The 22402-nt window shown below is 39.1% G+C and overlaps 1 protein-coding gene across 3 annotated transcripts in view; it reads right to left on the reverse strand.

The window, feature by feature from the left end:
• The window catches only part of LOC112042940 (protein fem-1 homolog B), a 32607-nt gene that overhangs the window by 8656 nt on the left and 1549 nt on the right, over positions 1-22402 (reverse strand). The window contains exons 2-14 of one of the 3 annotated variants that reach the window (XM_024078166.2): positions 20254-20407; positions 13625-13869; positions 12067-12214; positions 10617-10771; positions 9123-9248; positions 8047-8244; positions 7200-7283; positions 6614-6709; positions 6117-6143; positions 5000-5083; positions 4127-4260; positions 2479-2597; positions 1072-1191 (exon numbers count right to left, since the gene is read on the reverse strand). In XM_024078166.2, coding sequence (XP_023933934.1) covers positions 1072-1191; positions 2479-2597; positions 4127-4260; positions 5000-5083; positions 6117-6143; positions 6614-6709; positions 7200-7283; positions 8047-8244; positions 9123-9248; positions 10617-10771; positions 12067-12214; positions 13625-13869; positions 20254-20407 — 1690 coding nt within the window. Of the gene's footprint in view, positions 1-1071; positions 1192-2478; positions 2598-4115; positions 4261-4999; positions 5084-6116; positions 6144-6613; positions 6710-7199; positions 7284-8046; positions 8245-9122; positions 9249-10616; positions 10772-12066; positions 12215-13624; positions 13870-20253; positions 20408-22402 lie in introns of those variants that run through there. The other 2 variants (XR_008251896.1, XM_024078167.2) reach the window with 2 other exon arrangements.

Raw genomic sequence — 22402 nt, forward strand, 5'->3', positions numbered from 1 at the left:
ATACACAATTATAAATACCGTTTGCAGTGAAACCTAAGCACATTTTTTGCTATGTAATGTGTATGTTTTTTGACGGCCTCCGTGGCGCAGTGGTATGCGCGGTGGATTTACAAAAACGGAGGTCCCGGGTTCGATCCCCGGCTGGGCAGATTGAGATTTTCTTAATTTGTCCAGGTCTGGCTGGTGGGAGGCTTCGGCCGTGGCTAGTTACCACCCTACCGGCAAAGATGTACCGCCAAGCGATTTAGCGTTCCGGTACGATGCCGTGTAGAAACCGAAAGGGGTGTGGATTTTCATCCTCCTCCTAACAAGTTAGCCCGCTTCCATCTTAGACTGCATCATCACTTACCATCAGGTGAGATTGTAGTCAAGGGCTAACTTGTAAAGAATAAAAAAAAAATGTAAATTAATTGTTAGCAGACTCAGAAGTGGATTACAAAAATAAGAAAACCAATATCGAACAAAGGTTAATCACACTAATATTATAAAGGCAAAAGTTTGTGTGTAAGTGTGTTTGTTCCCCTTTTACGATGCGGCTACTGAAGCGATTTGGTTGAAATTTGGAATGGAAATAGATTTTTCTATGGATTAACACATAGCCTACTTTTCATCCCGGAAAAATGCATGGTTCCCGCAGTATTTGTGAAAAACTGAATTCCACGCGGACGAAGTCGCGGGCGTCCGATAGTTAACAATATTTTTCAGGACAACTTAATTAACACATCAAACTGTAACCTAAATAAGACCCTAGAATGGAGATCTTGAGTGGAGTCACGCACTTGTGAACGTTGTGTGTAGGGTTAAAGGGCCCCTTGACAGATAACAAACACCCTCCTTTTCCACTCAAGTCACTCTCCCCGCCTATCCTAAGTAACCCATTAACAACAAGAAATGTGAACGGCTCGAACACACTGCAACCGACCAGGCGAGCGCCTTAAATCGCAAGTCGTTCCCGCCAACTGATCGCCAGCGTGGTGGACTATTGGCCTAACCCTTCTCATTCTGAGAGGAGACTCGAGCTCAGCAGTGAGCCGAATATGGGTTGATAATGACTACAAACACACAACTCACCACCTATAGCAGCGACTAGGGGGGTGATGCCGGCCGCGTCCACCGCGTCCACGTGAGCGCCGCGCGCCAGCAGCTCGCACACGGTGCCGCACACCGCCTCGCGCAGCACGTTCCGCTCGTCTGACACACAAACACACAGTGGGGAGTGAGTGAGTGTGAGTTAGGATCCGCCATTATGAGATCCACTTCCCAAAATATATCTACGTGGACAGATGGTCCCAGCTATTAATTTAAATACTGGGCCCGATATTTTACATCTGACTGACTTGGACCATCAGGAAGAAATAAAATGCAGAATTGGACAAGGAATGACTGCATTTTATAAAAAGTCCAAGGCATTGTGACATCTAGATTCCTTTCCCTACAAAATATCGCGTCCTAAACTGTTATGTTTGGTCGATCCTTTTATATGGTTGCGAGAAATGGGAAATTTGTCCTAAAAATGAATTTGCAAGTCGGCGTCGACGGTTGCAAGCTTTTGAGGTTTGGGGGTTAAGGAAAATGTTCAAAATTTCCTGGAAACACTTAAGTCTCGAATGCTCAAATTTTAAAAAGAGCCAATTGTGACCGTAGCCTCATGACAATCATTATGAAGAAAAAAAATTGCATTTTTCGGACATCTGCAAAGGAGATCCCTTTTCGGGGAGTTTCTTAGGTGGATCCTAGAAGGTAAGATACTCGGTAAACGTGCTCTAGGAAGACAGCGCAGAAAGTGGATAGACGATGTCAAAGAGTGGACCAAGTTAATAAATCTACATATAGTTCGTGATGTTTGGAAGTCCCTACAAAAGGCATATGTACTGCAGTGGACGTCCATCGGCTGATACTCAGACCAATTATTGTACAGGACCTGCCTCGCTAGACGTTACTTTCTGTCAAAATATATGATCAACGATCTAATGCGATTATAAAAACTGTCTCTATTGAATCGATGTAAAATAGTTGTAATCGTGTTCGTCGGTTAAAGAGCTCCTTAACCTTTTTGTGTAATTGAATTGTGTAAAAAACGGGCAAAAACTTCTAGTTTAGTTTAAGATATATACCAAATCTAAGTTCGTTTTCCTCAGAAAATGACAGACAATTTTGTTTGTGATTATGAGTGCGATACAGGTCCTCCTATAATTGGTCTGAGGGCTGATATGATAATGAAAACAAACGGCCCTAGGCCAGTGTGGCAAATGCCATCTAAAACTGTGAGCTTTGGATATGGGTTTATATAGCCTGTTTTCGTGGTGGCACTTGGAACGGGGTCGCAGCTGAAAATCAGCGCTGCCTGCTTAAGGGGAGCATATAGCAATATGCTGAGCTGGGACCTTTTTCTAGGTTATGCCACATATCGCAGGGTATTATTCTGGTAAATTTGTGATGTAGCAATAATGATATTTTCTTTCTTTCTGTAATAGTTACCAGGTATAAGTTGGTAGGATATGAGCGCGATGTGCAGCGCCGTCCGCCGCAGGTCGTCCGCCGCGTCCACCTCCACGCCGCACTCCAGCAGCAGGCGCGTCGTGCGCGTGCAAGGGAACCTGCTCACAACAATATGGATATTCTGTGGGTTATCCTACTATTTATCCAAGCGTCTTTCTTCTGGGTATGACAGGGTACAATAAACTTGAGATAAGACGTAAAGTAGCACTGCTACAGTACATAATACATTTAATTAGAGGTGAAAAAAGTAATTCTGTTATATTAGGGTCAATAGATATACATGTTCCCGACAAATATGTAAGTTGCCGACGTCGCCATTATTTGCGGTGCCGTGTGGCAGAACTAAAGTGAGCCAGCATGCGCCGCTGGCTCAAGTGCTGCGCCTGCTCAATGATCTCACTAGTAGAAATTTAGAATTAGACATTTTTCACACTCCTGTTTATCAGCTTGTAAATAAAATTAAACTGTTACTAGAATAGATTTTAGGTTAGGATATTTTTAATTTTGTTTTTTTGACTAGTTAATTTTTATTGTTATTTTTTTGTGTATTCTAATTCTTGACTATTGTTATTATTTATTTGAATTGTTTAATTTTAATTTATTTGACTTGGTTAATGTTAATTTATTCTTAATTTTTAATTTGTTTGAATTTGAATTGAATTTATTATTCTTAAATTATTTTGATTGTTTAATATTCATTTTGTAATTTTAGATTTATTGTTGTAATTATATTTCTGATTGCTCGAGAAACGAATCGGGAAACTGTAATGTTTCTCTGGGCATATTTCATGTCTATAAATAAATAAATAAATAAATAAAACATGTTCAGTTATTTTACTACACATATGTGAGTATTGATAGCCCAGTGGATATGACCTCTACCTCCGATTCCGGAGGGTGTGGGTTCGAATCCGGTCCGGGGCATGCATCTCCAACTTTTCAGATGTGCGCATTTTAAGAAATTAAATATCACGTGTCTCAAACGGTGAAGGATAACATAGTGAGGAAACCTGCATACCAGAGAATTATGTTCATTCTCTGCGTGTGTGAAGTCTGCCAATCCGCATTGGGCCAGCGTGGTGGACTATTGGCCTAACCCCTCTCATTCTGAGAGGAGACTCGAGCTCAGCAGTCAGCCGAATATGGGTTGATGACGACGATGTGAGTATTGAGTCCTCAACCGTGTGATTCAATGGTACGAATACCCAGAGGCGTCTCTAGCTCTCGTAGCGCTCGGGTGCAATCATCATCCTAGCGCCCTCCTTTTTTTTTATTTTTTACAAGTTAGCCCTTGACTACAATCTCACCTGATGGTAAGTGATGATGCAATCTAAGATGGAAGCGGGCTAATTTCTTAGGGGTAGGATGAAAATCCACACCCCTTTCGGTTTCTACGCGACATGGTACCGGAACGCTCAATCTCAGTCTTTGCCGGTAGGGTGGTAACTAGCCACGGCCGAAGCCTCCCACCAGCCAGACCTGGACCAATGCAGAAAATATCAATTGAACCCAGGAACTCCGTCTTGTAAATCCACATACCACTGCGCCACGGCGGCCGTCAAAAAACAGCGTTTTAAAAAAAAATGGCATTTTCGCAAAGGTTCGCCACCCCTGACCTGGAACTTACTGGCACACGTCGTTCGTATGGAAGTCGTCGACCGGCGTCCGCCTGTCCACGGCCAGGTGTAACAAACTCTGGCCCGATCGTAGCCTCGCGTTCCGTAGCCTGAATATCGCTCTCCGGACCGCGCTTGTTGTCTCCTGATAACAACATAACACTGGGTTAAGTATGAAGCAGATATATATGGCAATACAATTTCGGCCTCGGGAACTTAGGTATATCCCCGTATAAAAATATATTATAGATAATAATATGACTACGGTTTTGGTTAAATAATTCGTTTAATAAAAGTGCGTTTCTTAAACAAACAAAAAAAAATTTTTTATCGCTCATCTTGCTCAAAAAGCTCGCCAGTGTAAGTACTAAAGCGGCGAAGTACCATTTGAAGCTGTATGGAAAATGTGATTTATTTTTTGTAACCGACAAGGTTAACAAACAAGCAAATTAAAGAAGAAACAAAATAACCATAAGTCTAGTAAGTAACCGTAAGTCTTCAAAAAATGTCGTAAAATTCAGACTTTGTCCCCAATGCCCACAGGCAAAGATCGTTGACAATACCTGTTCCCATTGGGGACAAATTAAAATTGTCGTAAAACACTGTAGCCAACTTTTTTGATAAAGTAATGTTTAATAATTAATTAAAGTAGAATTATAAGTTTCTTTTAGATATACCTAAGTAAATTCATCGTCATATCACCTTATTGAAATGGCTTACTACATTAACAGACTGAGGGCTTTTATGAGAGTGAATAGAGAGAGCTACCTTAGCTTAAGCCCACCATACTGCTAACAAAAATCAAATCTCTCGTAATTAAATTTCAATTTGAAAGGTGAAACATAAAAAATGTTTTCTCAATAAACATTTTTTGAAAATCTTACTTCATCGTTGTCGGAATTTTCTAATAACCTCGCCGCGACCGCCACCAAGTACAGCGCAGTTCGTACATTGCTCTCGTATTCCTCCTGCAAACAAAACCATAAACACATGTATAAAACCTGCTATAAAAACAAATACTGCCTGTTCAGTAAAGATGGCAACAGTTTTCTAAAATAAATTAATATAAATAATCTTTTTCTACAAAAAATATTGATTTAATAGTTAAAACTGACAAGGTTTTTTCATTCTAAACCATAGGTTGTCCACATAGGACTTGTGGGAGTTTAGGACTATCAGGGGTGGCAATAGAAAACTCAGAGAAATAAGAGGAAATACAAAGAAAAAGGGGGGTACTCTAATATAGAGTATTTTTTTTACAGAGATGAGGTGGGCAGATTAAACAAATATATTCCAAAACAGACTTCCTGGATAATTTTTATACCTTTGCGAAAATTCACATATTCGAGACATGCGAGAGTGGCTAAGAGCGGTCGGACTCATCACCGGAAGTGGTGGTTCGATCCCCGTCCCGTTCGTCTGTCATACCCACTCCTAATACAGTATTTCCCGACTAGTTGGAGGGGAATAGGAATAATAGTCATATTTAAAGAATATTTGGCAAATATTCTTTAATAAAAAAATCATAATTTTTTGCCTCTACACGAACTCTCTGACCGCTAGTCGGAGAGGCAGACAAAGAAGAAAAATGTAAAAAAAAAATTAAATAAACGTTGCATAGGCAAAAATTTACAGCCCCGACTTGTAAGTAAAAGACCAGCTTATAATGTACTAAAAATATTAAATAAATAAATTGTTGAGTGTAGTGTGTTGTGTTATCAAATTTACGTCAAAATCGAATATATTTTCAATCAACTGTCTATTTCTTTATCTGTCTACGTAAAATTACGAGTATGTGTTTCTGACGAAACGGTAATTTATTTATTTTGCCTTTCTAACTATATAATATCTAAGAAAAAGTTTTATAACTACAGTAGTTTAACAAGGTAGAAGATTTATAAGTGTTGCCATCTTCACCAAACAAATAAAATGTAATTTTTAAAAAATCAAATATTGATATATAATTTTTTCATTCCATTTGCTTCATAATTCAATAATTACCTGATACTGTCTTAGTGTGAAGAAGAACTGAAAATGAGAAAGGTGGAAAAGTACCAATCATCGATTCAAAAACATTTGTGACGAAAAAATTTTTTTTTTTTTTTAACAAAAATATTGGGGTTTCTTTTTAATAATAATAATAACACATAGGGGTTCTATAAAATAGGTAAGGAAAAAACTAATTAATCTATTATATTACAGTTTACGTAAAATAATACTTGTTAAATCATATTTTTTAGTATGAAAATTACACATATCATTTTGTTAAATACTATTTTGCTTCATAATATGTAGTAAATACTGTAAAAGTGGGTTTTTTTCTTTATGGTGTGTGTACATTTGGTTAATTTAAATACGCAAAAAATGTTAAAGACTGTACAAGTTTATTTTTATAAAAAAAAAACGAAAAATATGTTTTTTTAATTTAGTAATATCAAATTGTGTACAAAATAATCACATTCACATACACATACACACAGATAAAAGTAAATACTTACTATCAAAGCGTCCGGATCGTGGTTAGTGTGTGGTTTCTCAACCCGATTCGTTCCTCTTCTCAATTCTTCTGAACACGCTTCTAACACATAACATACCTGAAATGGAATAAGTGGATTCGTAAACACCTTGAAATTATGGGAAATACTTCCCAGCATCCTGTATAATTTGTATAAATCAAGTCAATGTTTTGTATAAATCAGTTAAAATATGACTTGTACTTTGAAGTATATTTATTTATATTCTTTTTCAGTGTCGGAAAAGCTCAATACCTGGGAGTTTATATCGCAAACACTGGTTAATCTTTTAAGATGTTATAAACATGGATTAGGATTTAAACCTCAAAAGTGAACTTTAAACAGTAGTATTTAGGTCTACTTTACTTTGAAGAAAATTGAGGTTCAAATCTTAACCCATGTTTATTAGTATAGGGTTTGAGATATAACAGAACCATTAACAATGCATAATGGGATATTTCACTTTTGTAAACGCGGGCGAAGTAATTTTCTTTTAGTTTCTCGTAAAAAAATGCATAAAGTAAAGGAAAAATATTTGAACAAAAATTAAAAGAAACAAAAAAATGCATACCTGAGCAAGTGGCAATTCAATTCCAATGTAAATCATTTGTGAGAACACTTGAGCAAACCTCAGCAAGTCTTTCACCACAGACACCTGCAACAATACAAACTATTTTATACACACACACAAACATTACTTTTAAAATGACCAATTAAAAAAAATAAGTAGAAGAGCGTAGACAAACAAGGGGATAGACGAATAGAAAATTTTTGATTATTAGTAATAGATTTTATTGGTTTAAAAAAAATACAAAAAAAGCATATTATCTACAGCCTGAAAATTTTGAAAATTAATTATTATATGCTTAAAAAAACCTTGTTTTCACAGCACTATTTTTTTTTATTCTTTACAAGTTAGCCCTTGATTACAATCGCACCTACATAAAGTTGGCCCGCTTCCATTTTAGATCTTACCATCAAGATCTAAGATGGAAGCGGGCTAACTTGTTAGAAGGAGGATGAAAATCCACACCCCTATCGGTTTCTACACGTCATCGTACCGGAACGCTTAATCGCTTGGCGGTACGTCTTGTCTTTGTCGGTAGGGTGGTAACTAGCCACGGCCGAAGCCTTCCACCAGCCAGACCTGGACCAATTAAGAAAATCTCAATCGGCCCAGCCGGGGATCGAACCCAGGACCTCCGTCTTGTAAATCCACCGCGCATACCACTGCGCGGTGGATTATATTTAACTAACTTTATTATATCTAACTAATATTTTTATCAAATGCTCCGTTTGGTAAAATATTTGTTAACGTGACGTCATGAAACAAAATATAGACCATCATGGCCGGCAGCGTTTTGACTCATATTGTCAACGCGGTTGTCATTCTACTACCGCAATTGTTCACACCGCACCTGGTTTTGATGCCTCAAAGCGAGTGCGTGTTTCCACAGCGCCAGGCAGCGGTCGAAGCGCGCCTCGTCCGCGAACACCGCGCCCCGGAACACGACGGGGTGCGGCAGGTCCGGACACTTCCGGCCCAGGATGCGCTCCCGGACCGTCAGGCCCTCCATGTGTAACGCGTGCGGGTTGCCGTGGAGACGTTCTACATCCTTGAACGAGAACAATGAATACATACTTTTTTATACTTCTTTGCTCACGTGTGAATTGATTAAGTTGGTGTATACGTTACGAACACAGATATAAGAGGTAACTAGATTTATAAAGTAACAATTCTTTGTATTGAAACCAGCGTACTCAGGGGCGTGGCCTAAATGGCTGTTTAATATTTAGTGAAAAATGAAATATGTCACCCTTACTTCAGAGTTGAATATTATTTATTCCTTTTGTCACAGAACAAAACAAGACTGCTAGGTCATGCGCGGACACGCTTGCGATGTTCCGCACACCCGGGTGTACGCGGACCACGCCCCCTTGCTACTTCTATTGCTAAAAGCGTTAGCTTCTTTTAGTTGTCTGTTCTGTGGTTACGAAGTCACTGTTTCACTATGCCATCCACAGGCATAATGAAACAGTGTTAGTTATTTTAAACTACTACTAGATGGCGTTTTAAAGATATTTGAAATGAGTAAGTTGGTGTATGCGTTACGAAAAGTGTTATCGAGCGAGGCTTTGAGATGCGTTATGCCATTTACAGTCATAGTGAAAGTGTTTGTTATTTTAAACTGCCACTAGATGGCGTTTTTAGAGATCTTTAAAATGAGTAAGTTAGTGAATGCGTTACGAAAAGTGTAATCGAGCGTGGCTTTCAGATGCGTGCTGCCATCTACAGACATAGTGAAACTTTGGTTTTTTTTATAATAAATAACTTTTGTTATTTTAAACTACCGCTAGATGGCGTTTTTAGAGATCTTTGAAACAATCCCTTTTTCTACACTTCAATAACTTGTTATGAACTTGTTATGCCTGAGGCTCACTGAAGGTATATAGTGTGAGGCTGATAATAATGGTGAAAATGATGAAAAAATACCTCTATAGTGGTGCTTTCTCTCCAATTGTCATACGCAGGGATGGGTTCCGCCGGCTTCTTCAGTAGCTGACCGAACCGCGTGTCGTACCGCATGGTCATCGCTCGATGCAAGTACTGGTACGCCATCTGGTACAAAACCACTTCATGAATTTTTTGGTGGGAGGCTTTGGTCGTGGCTCGTTACCGGGAAAGCCATACCGTCAAGCGATTTAACGTTCCGATACGATGTCGTGTAGAAACTGTCATGGTTTTCGGAAAGTATCTATTAAACCTACTTGAAAAATTAAAAATAAATTGTAATTATTCTAAACTGAAATTGAAATATAGAACGTCAATTTGCTTTTGTTATTAATATTCAAAAATCTATAAAAGGGAGCCGTGTGTTATCTTGGGGTTTTTTACTATCTCGGACTCCTGATGTATTTTTGATGGAACTTTGGCTGTTGTGTAAATTCAAATACATGTTACTTAACGCAGTTTCTGTTACAAACGTGGTCAGCACAGAGGTTGGATTTGGTGAGCTATTGTTCAATTTATTATTGTGATTAGGCTAGAATGGTTAAGATTAATGATGAGTTTACGAATAGGATAACATTGTAATGTAAAATAAGGAAATACGATGAGTTTACGAATAGGATAACATTGTAAGGTAAAATAAGAAAATAAAATATGTAATGTGTTGGTCTTTAGTATTTCCTTTTCAAAACCGAAAGGAGTGTGAATTTTCATCCTCCTCCTAACAATCTAGCCCGCTTCCATCTTAAATTGCATCCTCCCTTAAAATCAGGTGGGATTGTAGTCAAGGGCTAAATTGTAAGGAATAAAAAAAATGTTTATATGAAGGACAACAGGCACCAGAGTATGATAACTAAACCCAGTACATACATATATAAAATATAATAAAATAAATAGAATAATGACCCTAGTTTACGATAATAAGGATCGCATTATTATGAGTATCCTCATATTTTTCAGCTGTGGGAATCGAACTCACGACCAGGGATGCAGAAGTCAGGTTCACGAGCCACTGTTATTGTTGAAATAATTCAATTCAAAATATTAAAGCTGCGAAGTTACAACTTCGCATTAGCATAGACTTTTAAGGACCTGTCTTTTGTGTCTTTTCATTTCCACAGTAAATTGAAAATACTTTAAATTAAAAGTGAGATTTATCATAACAATTTAAATCTAGTTTAGTTATTGTACGCGATTTTTAAGCCATATACAAGATACTAATAAACATATCAAGCCAATAAATCAAATATCACGTGTCTCAAACGGTGAAGGAATCTTGAGGAAATCCGAGAATCCTGATTTTTTTTAAATTTTGAGAATCATGAGAATTTTTTCAATTTTCTTCATATGTGAAATCTGCCAATCCGCATTGAACCAGCGTGGTCGACTATTAGCCTAACCCCTCTCATCGTGAGAGGACAGACGGGCTCAACAGTGAGCCATATATAGGTGACGATGATGACTGATGATGATGAATACCCGTAAGCAGTAGTACTCCTTGTCGTTGGCGAAGGAGGCGCCCAGCAGCTCGTACGCCTCTATGGCCTGCGCGCGCGACACCTCGGGCCGCGCCGCCAGGAACTCCACCACCGACACGCGCGCGCGCTCCGCAGCGCACTGCAGTGGAGTCATGCCTGGCGATAAAACAAAACAACAATATTATAATAAAATAACAGTAAATTATGAAAATTTAATCTTTGTCGACTTTTTGAATTGTGAGACGAGAGATGGCGCTACTAACCGCTACTAATTTTTTAGTTTCTCTTTCAAATATAATTTTATTTTTGATAGAAATTTTACGTCAATCGTGTGGTCTAAATCACACTCGGTTTTTTGTAAGATATCTCAAAGTGAAGCGCTTTTAGCTGTTTAAAGAGTAACGAATATCAGTGTTAGATACTACTGTCCAAGCCGAGACCTGTAGAGTCGTGATAGCCAAGTGAATATGATCTTTGCCCTCGATTTCGAAAACGTAGATTTGAATCCGCTTCAGAGCGTGCACCATCGACTATTCTGTTAAATGCATTTTAAGAAATTATATATCACTCAAACGGGGAAAGAAAAACTTCGTGAGGAAACCAACATAACTAAGAGCTTACTAAGCTTGGCGGTACGTCTTTGCCGGTAGGGTGGTAACTAGCCACGGCCTTAAATTAAGAAAATCTCAATCTGCCCAGCCGGGGATCGAACCCAGGACCTCCGTTTTGTAAATCCACCGCGCATACCACTGCGCCACGGAGGCCGTCAAACTTCAGGCACTTCGGCAATCTACGGGAGTTCGCGCATCGGTGGCACGCGAGGCGGTGCGCTCTGGGCCGTTGACCACCGGTCGAAGGTGGTGCATGGACCGCGGCGGGCAATAGATCTCAAAGACGTGTGTCGTCCAGCCCCAGAAGAGGGAGAGAGAGACGAATATTTTAGCGTTCCACGGATTCACCGTGCGGATGCCGGGTCTATCGCGTGGTAGAGAGAAGAACTCCGAGCAGAGTCCTGAACTTGTGACTACAGGATGTAGGGTTAAGGAATTTCTTGACGATCGATCAACACTTCCCGTTCTCTGCTCGTGTTGTTCTCCCTGCCTAGCCAAATTTGGTAAGATCCTATTAGAGCAGCTTTGGGCACTCGTTCTAATATAGAACTAGCTGCACTTCTAGAGAGGCCAAGGTCTTTAAGCAAGTTATAGAGAGATTTTGCTGGTAATCCTCTCGCACCTACTTCTACGGCGTACAAACTAACTACATAGCCATTTTTAGTTAGTTCATTTGTTAGGTATCAAGGGACAAGGAGCGAAAAGAAAAAATAACTTGTAGGGAGCCAAGAAGGTGTCCCGGGAACACGCAAAGAGTTCGCCTTCCCTCGATTCGGCCAAAATTACCGAGAGGTTGAAAGGGCCATGGGAGGTGGTGGGTTGTCCAATATCCATACGCACCGTTCTCATTGGTGAGTATCTTCGCGTTGTGGTCGATGAGCGCGCACACGACGGCCGCGTGCCCGCACTCCGCGGCGAAGTGCAGCGCCGTCGCTCCACACAGCGCCCTCTCGTCCACTCGCGCGCCGCTGTCTAACAGGAACTGGACCTGGGAAGAGCAGCAACAGTGACCATAGATCATGGAAAAATAATTACGCTGCCTATTCGTATACACAGAAGAACCAAAGTCACTGACATAGCTCAGCGAATCGCGAAGCTGAATGGGCATGGCACATGGTTCGAAGAACCGATGGACGTTGGGTGAACCGCGCGACGTCAGCTAGTTACTTACAAAGTTTTTTTCAGATACGGTACGGTACGGTGACATTTCGTTTACTCTTGAAATTTTGCCGCGATTCACGATAATACTACGTATTATGAACTGTCACCGTACCCATGCTATCTGAAAAACACTTGAGTATTACAAGACACACAAGGTGAATGGGTTTGGAAAGAGACGCGCGTAAAAAAATATAATATAGGTATTATTTTAACAGAAAATGAAGAAGCAAAAGAGAATCTATGGTACTTGTGAAGTCTCTAGGTATGAATTGCATTTAATTAATTAATTATTATTTATCTTCAACATAATTATATTTGTATTTATAATGTAAACAGTCTTATCTCCTTCTATACCAACACTTAAAATAGTGATTGGACTACGTTGTGACGACACAGATTTGCTCATATGAACATTAAAAACTTAGCAACTCATTGTTACGTAAATGAATTTACCAAATCTACTTGCAAAATTTGCCGTGTCAGTTATTTTAAGTGTTTGAACAACGAGTTACAAATACTATTTAATACTAAATATTTAAATTTAAAAAAATGCTGAATTTATACGCTTTTTAACCCCGGACGCAAAAAGAGAGGTGTTATAAATTTGACGTGTCTGTCTGTCTGTCTGTGGCACCAAAACTCCAGGATAAAACGATTTCGATTTAGTTTTTTTTTTTTTGTAAAAAGGGTGACTTGTATACGAGTGATCTTAGACATGTTTGATGAAAATCAGTTGAGCCGTTTAAAAGTTGTGGGGGGTGAAAGTGGGGAAGATAAACCGAATGTTTGCAAGTATAATCGAGTGGGGTTTCAAATGAAAGTGCACTGAAAGAAAATATTGATTACTTGGTCAACAGTGAAATTGTTAATTAATAATTTCATGACCTTCGGGGAATTTTCAAAATTTACAATTTTACGTTATCTGAGCGTAAATCGATAAACTGGACATAAATTGATGAATTGTTTTGTATGTTTAGTAGATGCCGTTCGAATTCAAAAAATACAAAAACGTTTGACAGATAAATCGTCTTGAAATACGAAGATTTTTCTCGTGATGAGAAAAACTAACCCCGGAAGTGTGTAAAACTTAATTTCAATCGGTTGGCGTTGTTAACATTGACCCTGACCCCGATCAGGCGCCTGACTATACCAAAATGTCTAGCACCAACAAATTTTGTGTTGAGTGTCCGGGTCACGTGGTTCATGACCCAGACCAAACGTTTGACTAAGTACTCACCACATCCAAATGTCCTTTATACGCGGCGATCATAAGACACGTATTGTTGTATTTGTTTGCTTTGTGGATGTCAGCGCCATGCCTGACCAGGTACTTGACGATGTCCAGGCGGCCGTCGAAGCAGGCGGCCCGGAGCGGCGTGCTGAGTGTCCGGGTCGCATGGTTGACGTTCGCCCCAGCCCTGACCAGGCGTTTGACTATGCCTAAGTGTCCGGCGCCCGCTGCACACCATAGAGCTGTGGCGCCTGTCGAAGTAAAAAAAAAATCAGAAAGGGGTAAAACAGGGGTTGCACGTAACGTATGGAATATGATCGATAAATTGGCTATCTAACACCGAAAGAATTTTTCAAATCGGACCAGTAGTTCCCGAGTTTAGCGCGTTCAAACAAACAATCAAACAAACAAAGTCTTATAAAAGCTATATATATATATATACTATTCGTATAGATTAGTACACGCACGCGACTCCGTTCCCGCGTTTCTATATGTTACTCCAGGCCCCTTGTATCACTTTGAAATTAATTGTGCAGTTCTGGATATTAGCTTGAACAGACCGACAGAGAGTGAAAAATTTTCTGAAATATCTAAACAATTCGCCAAGAATAAGTTTTGTCTTTCTTATTATACTCCTAGTATAGATAATTAATTAGATTAGATGGTAAATGTTAGGAGTCTCTCTGAAGGATCAAATTCTGAATGAGGAAATCCGTAGGAAAACGAAATTAATCGACGGATCAATAAACTGAAGTGGCAATGGGCGGGTCATATCTGTCGCAGAACAGATGGCCGCTGGGGCAGACATGACAACGTACCAGCACGCGCAGTGTAGGATGCCCTCCAGCTAGATGGTCCGACGACATTAATAAGGTAGTAGGAAGTGGCTGGATGAGGAAGGCGGAGGATGGTGTTTGGTGCCGCGCCCTCTGAGAGGCCTATCTCCAGCAGAGGACGGATACAGGCTGATGATGATAGATAATTCCTTGATCTTGTTAAGGGAGCGAGCACTCATTCAACTGAACCTACAAGTCAGTTCATACAAACTAAAAACTCCAAGAATTTTACAACTATCTTCATACGTATACCCAAAATATCTGTATCAAATATTTTAGGAATGAAAATCGTTTCATTCATAACATATTAAATTAATGAAAAGTATTTAGAGCGAGCCAAAAACATTTTTGACTCATGTATTTAAGAAATTTGTGAAAGATATTCGATAGTCAAAGTATTTACCGATGACTAACATAATGCTACGAACTCACGAAACTAATGGGGGTGTTAAAACCTATGAGTGAATTGGCAACTTGGATTTCATACGAGTATGTATCATCCTCATCCTAATTTTAAAGGCCTACTACAGGACCCGGTCTTCTGTTTATAGCATCGATTCCCAAAGTGGCTCAGGTTGACCCAAAGGGGTCTAGGGAAGACTCAGCGAGGGTCTACGTTGACGTGACATAAAAATGGGGTTTCACAATTGATAAGCGGGGTCCACGAAACTTTATCTGGTTTCATATCAAATGGGAATGTTTTCTAAATAAAATAATTTGTGAATTGATTGCTTCCTTGTGCTGTGAGTATAGATATCAAAAACTAAAGTTGGCTGAAATAACTTATTGCCTGGACAATTTTATTGACTTTTTGTTATTTACACACAATCAATTAATTACATATAATATAAACTCTATACTAATATATAAAGCTCAAGAGTTTGTTTGTTTGTTTGATTGAACGCGCTAATCTCCGGAACTACTGGTCCGATTTGAAAAATTATTTCAGTGTTAGATAGCCCATTTATCGAGGAAGGCTATAGGCTATATATTAACTCCGTATTCCTACGGGAACGGGAACCACGCGAGTGAAACCGCGCGGCGTCAGCTAGTAAGTAATAAATTCTAATAAATTCTCTCTTTTTTTAAATGTTATTTCGTGGTGACTGTTGATTCAGCTGCAACGAACATTTCCATAGGTGAATCTAATCATATTTTTTGTCGAGTTTTTTATAGAAACAGGTATGAGAAAATAAGTTTGGGAACCTCTGTTTTTAGAGGAATTTGGAGCTTAGAAGACGAAGACGCAGACATCTCCTAGTTTATTTATACAGTTAATGTTATAAAGAGGTAAAGTTTGTAAGTTTCTTGGGTTGTAATCACTGGAACTACTAAAACGATTTCGCAAATTATTATACTAATAGAATGTCACGTTACTTGCGAGTAACATAGGCTATATTTTATCCTCGTATTCCCACCGAAACGGGAACTATGCATGAGTCGTCTGACAGTATTTTAGATTAATACACCTTTTTTATTTTCTACAAGTTAGCCCTTGACTACAATCTCACGTGATGGTAAGTGATGAGGCAATCTAAAATGGAAGCGGGATAACTTGTTAGGAGTAGAATGAAATCCACACTCCTTTCGGTTTCTACACGACATCGTACCGGAACGCTAAATCGCTTGGGGGTACGTTTTTGTCGGTAGGGTGGTAACTAGCCACGGCCGAAGCCTCCCATCAGCTAAACCTCACACCACCTACTCGTACCTATTGAGTTCTATTGCTTTAGTTTTGCCAATTTCGATACGATCTTTTCACATATTCATACAAGCGCTTTGTAAATGTTTTGCTCGTTTACCACTGCGTCACCGAGGTCGTCATACCGCTCCGGGAACTCATTTTCATAACTCATTAACCCATTAAAATAAATACCAAGTGAATAAAGAAAGACTACCGGAACTTTGTAAAGTCATGACCTCCATTCGAGACTTGGTCGCTAACTATGGGTCTTATTAGAAGGCTCAAAACACAGCGGACGATGGAGTAATGCTTGAAGTTTATATGTGTGATCGAATCAGAAATTAGGAGATCCGCAGACGAAACAAACTCATTAACATAGGTCAGCGAATCACGAAGCTGAAATGGCAAAGGGCAGGCTACACAGTTCAAAGACGTTGGGGTCCAAGGTGCTGGAATGGCGACCCCGCACCGGAAAGCGCAGTGTTGGTCGACCCCCCACTACTTGGTCCGAGGACATCCAGCGGGGAGACAGCCACTGGATGCTGGCGGCTGTTGTGCTTGGAGGTCTATGCAAGAGGCCTATGTCCAGCAGTGGATGACTATCGGCTGATAAGGTAAGGTATAATTTAAAAAAAAGAGCAACTGTTAAGTTTCTTGCCGGCTTTTCTCAGCAGAACCTGCCTTCCGAACCGGTGGTAGAATCTTTACAAATAGTCAACTGACGTTTCAAAAGTGCTTGTAAACTGAGCCTGCTTTACGTAAATGAATTTTGATTTTGATTTTGATCTACCTGGTTTGATCTTGTTAATGCATAAAAAAATATTGTTGTTTGTTTTTAAATATCAATTTTATTATATTTTTAAATATTTCTTATTATAGCGGCAACAGAAGTACATCACCTGTGAAAATTTCTTTTCTCAATTTAATGCATCGTATTCAACATACATATTTATGAATAAAATATCATTTATTCACAGACAGACGCGTCAGAAAACTTTGTTTTGCAACAGGTATACGAGACGATATGAAAATAAGGAACGACCTGGGACTTGTATATATTATCCTTTATCCTTTCTAATGAATAAATGAAATTGATTTTTTTTGTAAAAAACAAGAACACTTTATTTCCAGAAATTCTTTCTATCATCATTTGTAAGCCGGATCAAAGAAAACTGTTTATTTTTATTTCAACATAAAAATCGGATTTCCATGTACCAATTTTCCCCCCACCAATTTTCTTTCTCGATTAAGTCATCAATATTCTGTTTCAGCGCGCTTGCATTTGAGAACGCACTCGAGTATATTTGCAAGACATTCGGTCAGTCTTCTCCACTTTTACCCCCCCATAACTTTTAAACGGCTCAACCGATTTTCATCAAACATGTCTAAGAACATTCGCAATAAGTCGCCTTTAATACACAAAAAAACATATTGAAATCGCTTCATCCATTCGGGAGCTTTCAGGTGCGGGGTCGCCGTTCTAGCACCTTGGGACCCCAACGTGCATCGGCTCTTCAAACTATGTGGCATGCACTTCAGCTTCGCGACTCGCTGAGCTATGTCAGTGACTTTGGTTCGTCTGAGGATCTCCTCATTTCTGATTCGATCACGAAGAGAAACTCCAAGCATAGCTCGCTCCATAGCCCGCTGAGTGACTCTGAGCCTTCTAATCAATCATAGTTAGCAACCAAGACCAAGTTCGGAGACTTTAAGAAAGCGCAGTGTTGGTTGACCTACTTGAAGAACAACGAAACCGTTGTTCTTGGAAGTCCATGCAAGAAGGCTGATAATAAAAAAATATGGTAATGTTCGGGAGATATGGTGTCACAGATAGACAGACAGACCTCTCTTTTTAACCGACTTCCAAAAAGGAGGAGGTTCTACGTTCGGCTGTATGTATGTTTTTTTTTGCGTCTGGCCTTAAAAGGTGAAACATGACTTCATAGTATCAATACAGCAATGCCCAACGTTTAAGAGCGCATTAATTGCACCAAATAACATTGGAAACAAAGATCTGGATTTGGGCCAAGTGAAGAAACGAGCGAGCGACTTACATATCGCAACGTCTTTGTGTACACATCTGAAGGTTGCTAATAATATCGCCATTTAATGTACGCATGTATGTAGTTACATGGAAAAAGTCAACGTTCTTAGATGTACAAGATTTGGTCGCGTTTACGGAAATAACCTTGTTTTTAGGATTTTATTTTTGTTTGTCTTGATTTATGTGTGTGTTTTTTTAAAAGAGATACATGAAAACATGATTCATCTTTCAAAATCAACAAGGAACCCTATCCAGCTTTGCGATGTCCGTCCATCTATCCGTCCTTTCACGGTTGAGCTCAGAGCTACTTTAGAAACATACTAGAACGATGTAATCCATTCAAATATTACAAAGAGGTAAAGTTTGTAGTGTTGTAGGGGGTAATCTCTGGATCTACTGAACCGATTTAGAAAATTCTTTTACCTTTAACAAAGCCACGAATTTTTTGTGTGAGATAGGCTATATTTTATCCCCGTATTCTCGCAGGAATAGGCTGTGGAACCGGGTGTTGGCTTGTTTAGCATAAGTATGTACATAATCAGTTGGTAGGTGTACAAAATTGTAAAATAAAATTTTGAAAAATATTTTTATGGATATATTCTTAAAGAGCCTTGATAGCCCAACGGAAATGACCTCTGCCACGGATTCCGGAGGGTTTGGGTTCAAATCCCGTCCGGGGCATGCACCTTCAACTTTTCAGTTGTGTGCATTTTAAGAAATTAAGTATCGCGTGTCTCAAACGGTGAAGGAAAAACATCGTGCGGAAACCTGCCTGAGAATTTTCTTAAGTCTGCCAATATTGTTAGGCCAATAGTCCACCATGCTGGCCCAGTGCGGGGCCAGCATGGTGAACTATTGGCCTAACCCCTCTCATTCTTATAGGAGACTCGAGCTCAACAGTGTGCCGAATATGGGTTGACTAGCTGACACCGCGCGGTTTCACCCGCGTGGTTCCGGTTCCCGTAGGGGTAAGGGGATAATAGGGGTAAGGCCTATAGCCTTCCTTGATAAATGGATTATCTAACACTGAAAGAATTTTTGAGATTAGCGTTTAATCAAACAAACAAACAAAATCTTCAGCTTTATAATATTAGTATAAATAATAATGATGTTCTTGAAAAAAACTTTACAGTAATTTTAAAAACAGTGTTTAAAATTGGGTATAATCCGATTAAAAGTCACAATTGGTGACGAACAACTGCGGAACCCTACACAGCGCGTGACTCGACCCTCATTTGTCTCTGACTTTGAGAAGTCGAATCTCAATTTGATCCTTCTTTGAAAAAATTACCTACTTAATTTTTTTCTCTCTCATTCTTAATTATTATTATAATTAATATTATTATAAATGCTATTAAAAATTACGTTTTAAATTTCTGCATGCGGGCAATTTAACGAAATGCCAAGTTGTTAAGAGATAGTAAAAGACATTGTTCAAGAGTAAATTATTAAAACTCATTAATTGACTAGCTGACGCCGCGCGATTTCACCCGGGTGGTTTCCGTTCCCGTAAGAATGTGGGGATAATATATAGCCTACAGCCTTCCTCGATAAACGGGCTATTTAACACTGTAAGAATTTTAAATCGGACCAGTAGTTTCTGAGATTAGCGCGTTCAATCAAACAAACTTTTCAGCTTTATAATATTAAGTATAGATTATGAAACACTCTAAACTGTATGGATCGTGCCGCGTTGCAAGAACTCATGACTAAGGGCCCCATAAGGGTGTTTAATAGCCGTGTTTCATAATCACTTATTATGAATAATACACACGATAGTTAAAATTCTAAAATATTGCAACTATGTTATACAACACAGAACTAAGCAAACTGACGTGCTGGCCTATTCACTAAATTGGTCTATAGTAACAACCTAATAAAATACACGTCAAATCAACTGAGAAAACATATGACAAAGTCAGTGAATTATAAGCAAACTGACCTGCTGGCCTATTCACTAAATTGGTCTATAGTAACAACTTATTAAAATACACGTCAAATCAACTGAGAAAACATATGACAAAGTTAGTGAATTAGCCTACAGATCCAATACGGAACTAAGGAAACTGACCTTCTATGACATATTCGTCAAATTTGACAGTGCCCTCGGTCTCGAGTCGGACGGGCGGACGGAATTTCATGAGGATGATCCTGACGGCACCCTCTCTACCGTGTCTCGCGGCAGCGATTAGGGGTGTGCACTTCACTCCATCGCAACAAACATCCTGCAAACATTATTTACTGTTATTTTATTTAATTACTAACGGACGCCCGCGACTTCGTCCGCGTGGAATTTCGTCGTTACAACCCATTTTCGGCTGAGCTCGAGTCTCATCTCAGAATGAGAGGGGTTAAGCCAATAGTCCACAACGCTCGCCCAATGCGGATTGGCAGACTTCACACACGTAGAGAATTAAGAAAAATCTAAAGAATGCAGATTTCCTCACGATGTTATCCTTCACCGTTTGAGACACGTGATATTTAATTTCTTAAAATGCACACAACTGAAAAGCTGGAGGTGCATGCCCCGGACCGGATTCGAAACCACACACTCCGGAATCGGAGGCAGGGGTCATATCGTGTCGTATTACGGATTGTGTATTGTATCGCGTGGAATTTAGTTTTTCACAAATCCCTCGGGAACCATGGATATTTCCGGGATAAAAAGTAGCCTTTGTGTTAATCCGGAATATAATCTATCTCTACTTCAAATTTCAAGTGATTCAGTTAAGTAGCTGAGGCGTTAAAAAGTAACATTCATACCATCAAAATCATAAGATCTTCCCAAATCTCGGGAATCCATGTATTTTTCGGGATAAAAAGTAGCCTGTGTTAATCCAGAGTAAAATCTATTTCTATTCCAAATTTCAGCCAAATCGCTTCAGTACTAGCGGCGTTAAAGAGTAACATACATCCAAAAATACATTCGCCTTTATAATATTAGTAGGATTGTGGTTGATTGATATAGGAATTAACCAACAAACCTAATTCAACGAAGTCAAGGGCAAGGTATATTTGTGTTATCATTAGTATTTCTGTTTGTACAATATTTGCATGTCATTGAACCGAGAGCATTCACATCCGGATATAAATAACACTATGTTCCTTTACGTTATGTTGACTTTACATTCATATACAGCGTAAACTCTATATAACAACACTAAAGGGATTGTACAATAGGGAAATAGGGATGATGACAGTTTTTTAAATTCTATATAAATTAAGAGTATGCTAATAGTAAAGCAATTTTGTAAAAGTAACAGGGTATCTGCGATCATTACTTTCGGAGCTACAGGGATTTAATGGGTCAGAATTGCGGCGCTGCTGCGGCTCCCTGAAAAATGCCCCATTCAAAATGGTACGAATTAATGACGTCGTAGGTACAAAATGATCATTAGATTTGTATGGGCGTGCAAACTAAATTACTAATATCTTTGTTATTTGTGCATTTATGATTATAGTTCACATATTAAAAAATGTCACATTTAATGTAAGGAAGTTAAAACTGTATGAATTTTCATCTAATTACGATTAATTATTAAAAGTTTTTTAATACTTTTTTGAAATTTTATAATTTTATTTATTTTGCAAATATCTTTTTATGTATAAATTAGTTAACATTGACCTTCAAAAATCAATATATTCAAACCAGGTCATCATCCCCATTGTCAATACACAGTGATATTTATTAAGTGTCGCCGTACACGGGCTACACGCGACAGCCACAAACGCCGCTACAAGAAGCAAGAAGGGGCCACAAAAGTACTGACGCACGCGATAGCCACTTGTGGTCAGTAGTCGACACTTGTGGTTGGTGGCTTTTTTGTATTATTGACACAATTCAGTATCATAATCGCACGAGTGGCGAGTGTTGGCGTTTTGTGTCGGCGTTTAGTGGCCAGTGCAGGCCACAAGAAGCGAGCAGCGACACTTGTAGCGTTTGGTGGCCACAAGCGTCAACCGTATGCGGCGAGTCCATATAAAATGTATGAAAACTACAGGAAATATGTTGGTAGCAGCGTTTTGTTGTTGTGAGGAACTAGGAATACAAACATTGCAATCCCAATTTGCAAACAACAGAATGAATTTTTGTTGCATGTTTGTCACAAATCCCACATAATAAGCTGAATGGATTTGGATGGAATCTGACATCTACATTCTAGATCATTTTCTGCTAATTTATAACTGTTTGTCAGTGACATTGAAGAAAATTGTGACCA

Source organism: Bicyclus anynana, chromosome 20 (genome assembly GCF_947172395.1).
Source record: "Bicyclus anynana chromosome 20, ilBicAnyn1.1, whole genome shotgun sequence".
NCBI lineage: Eukaryota > Metazoa > Arthropoda > Insecta > Lepidoptera > Nymphalidae > Bicyclus > Bicyclus anynana.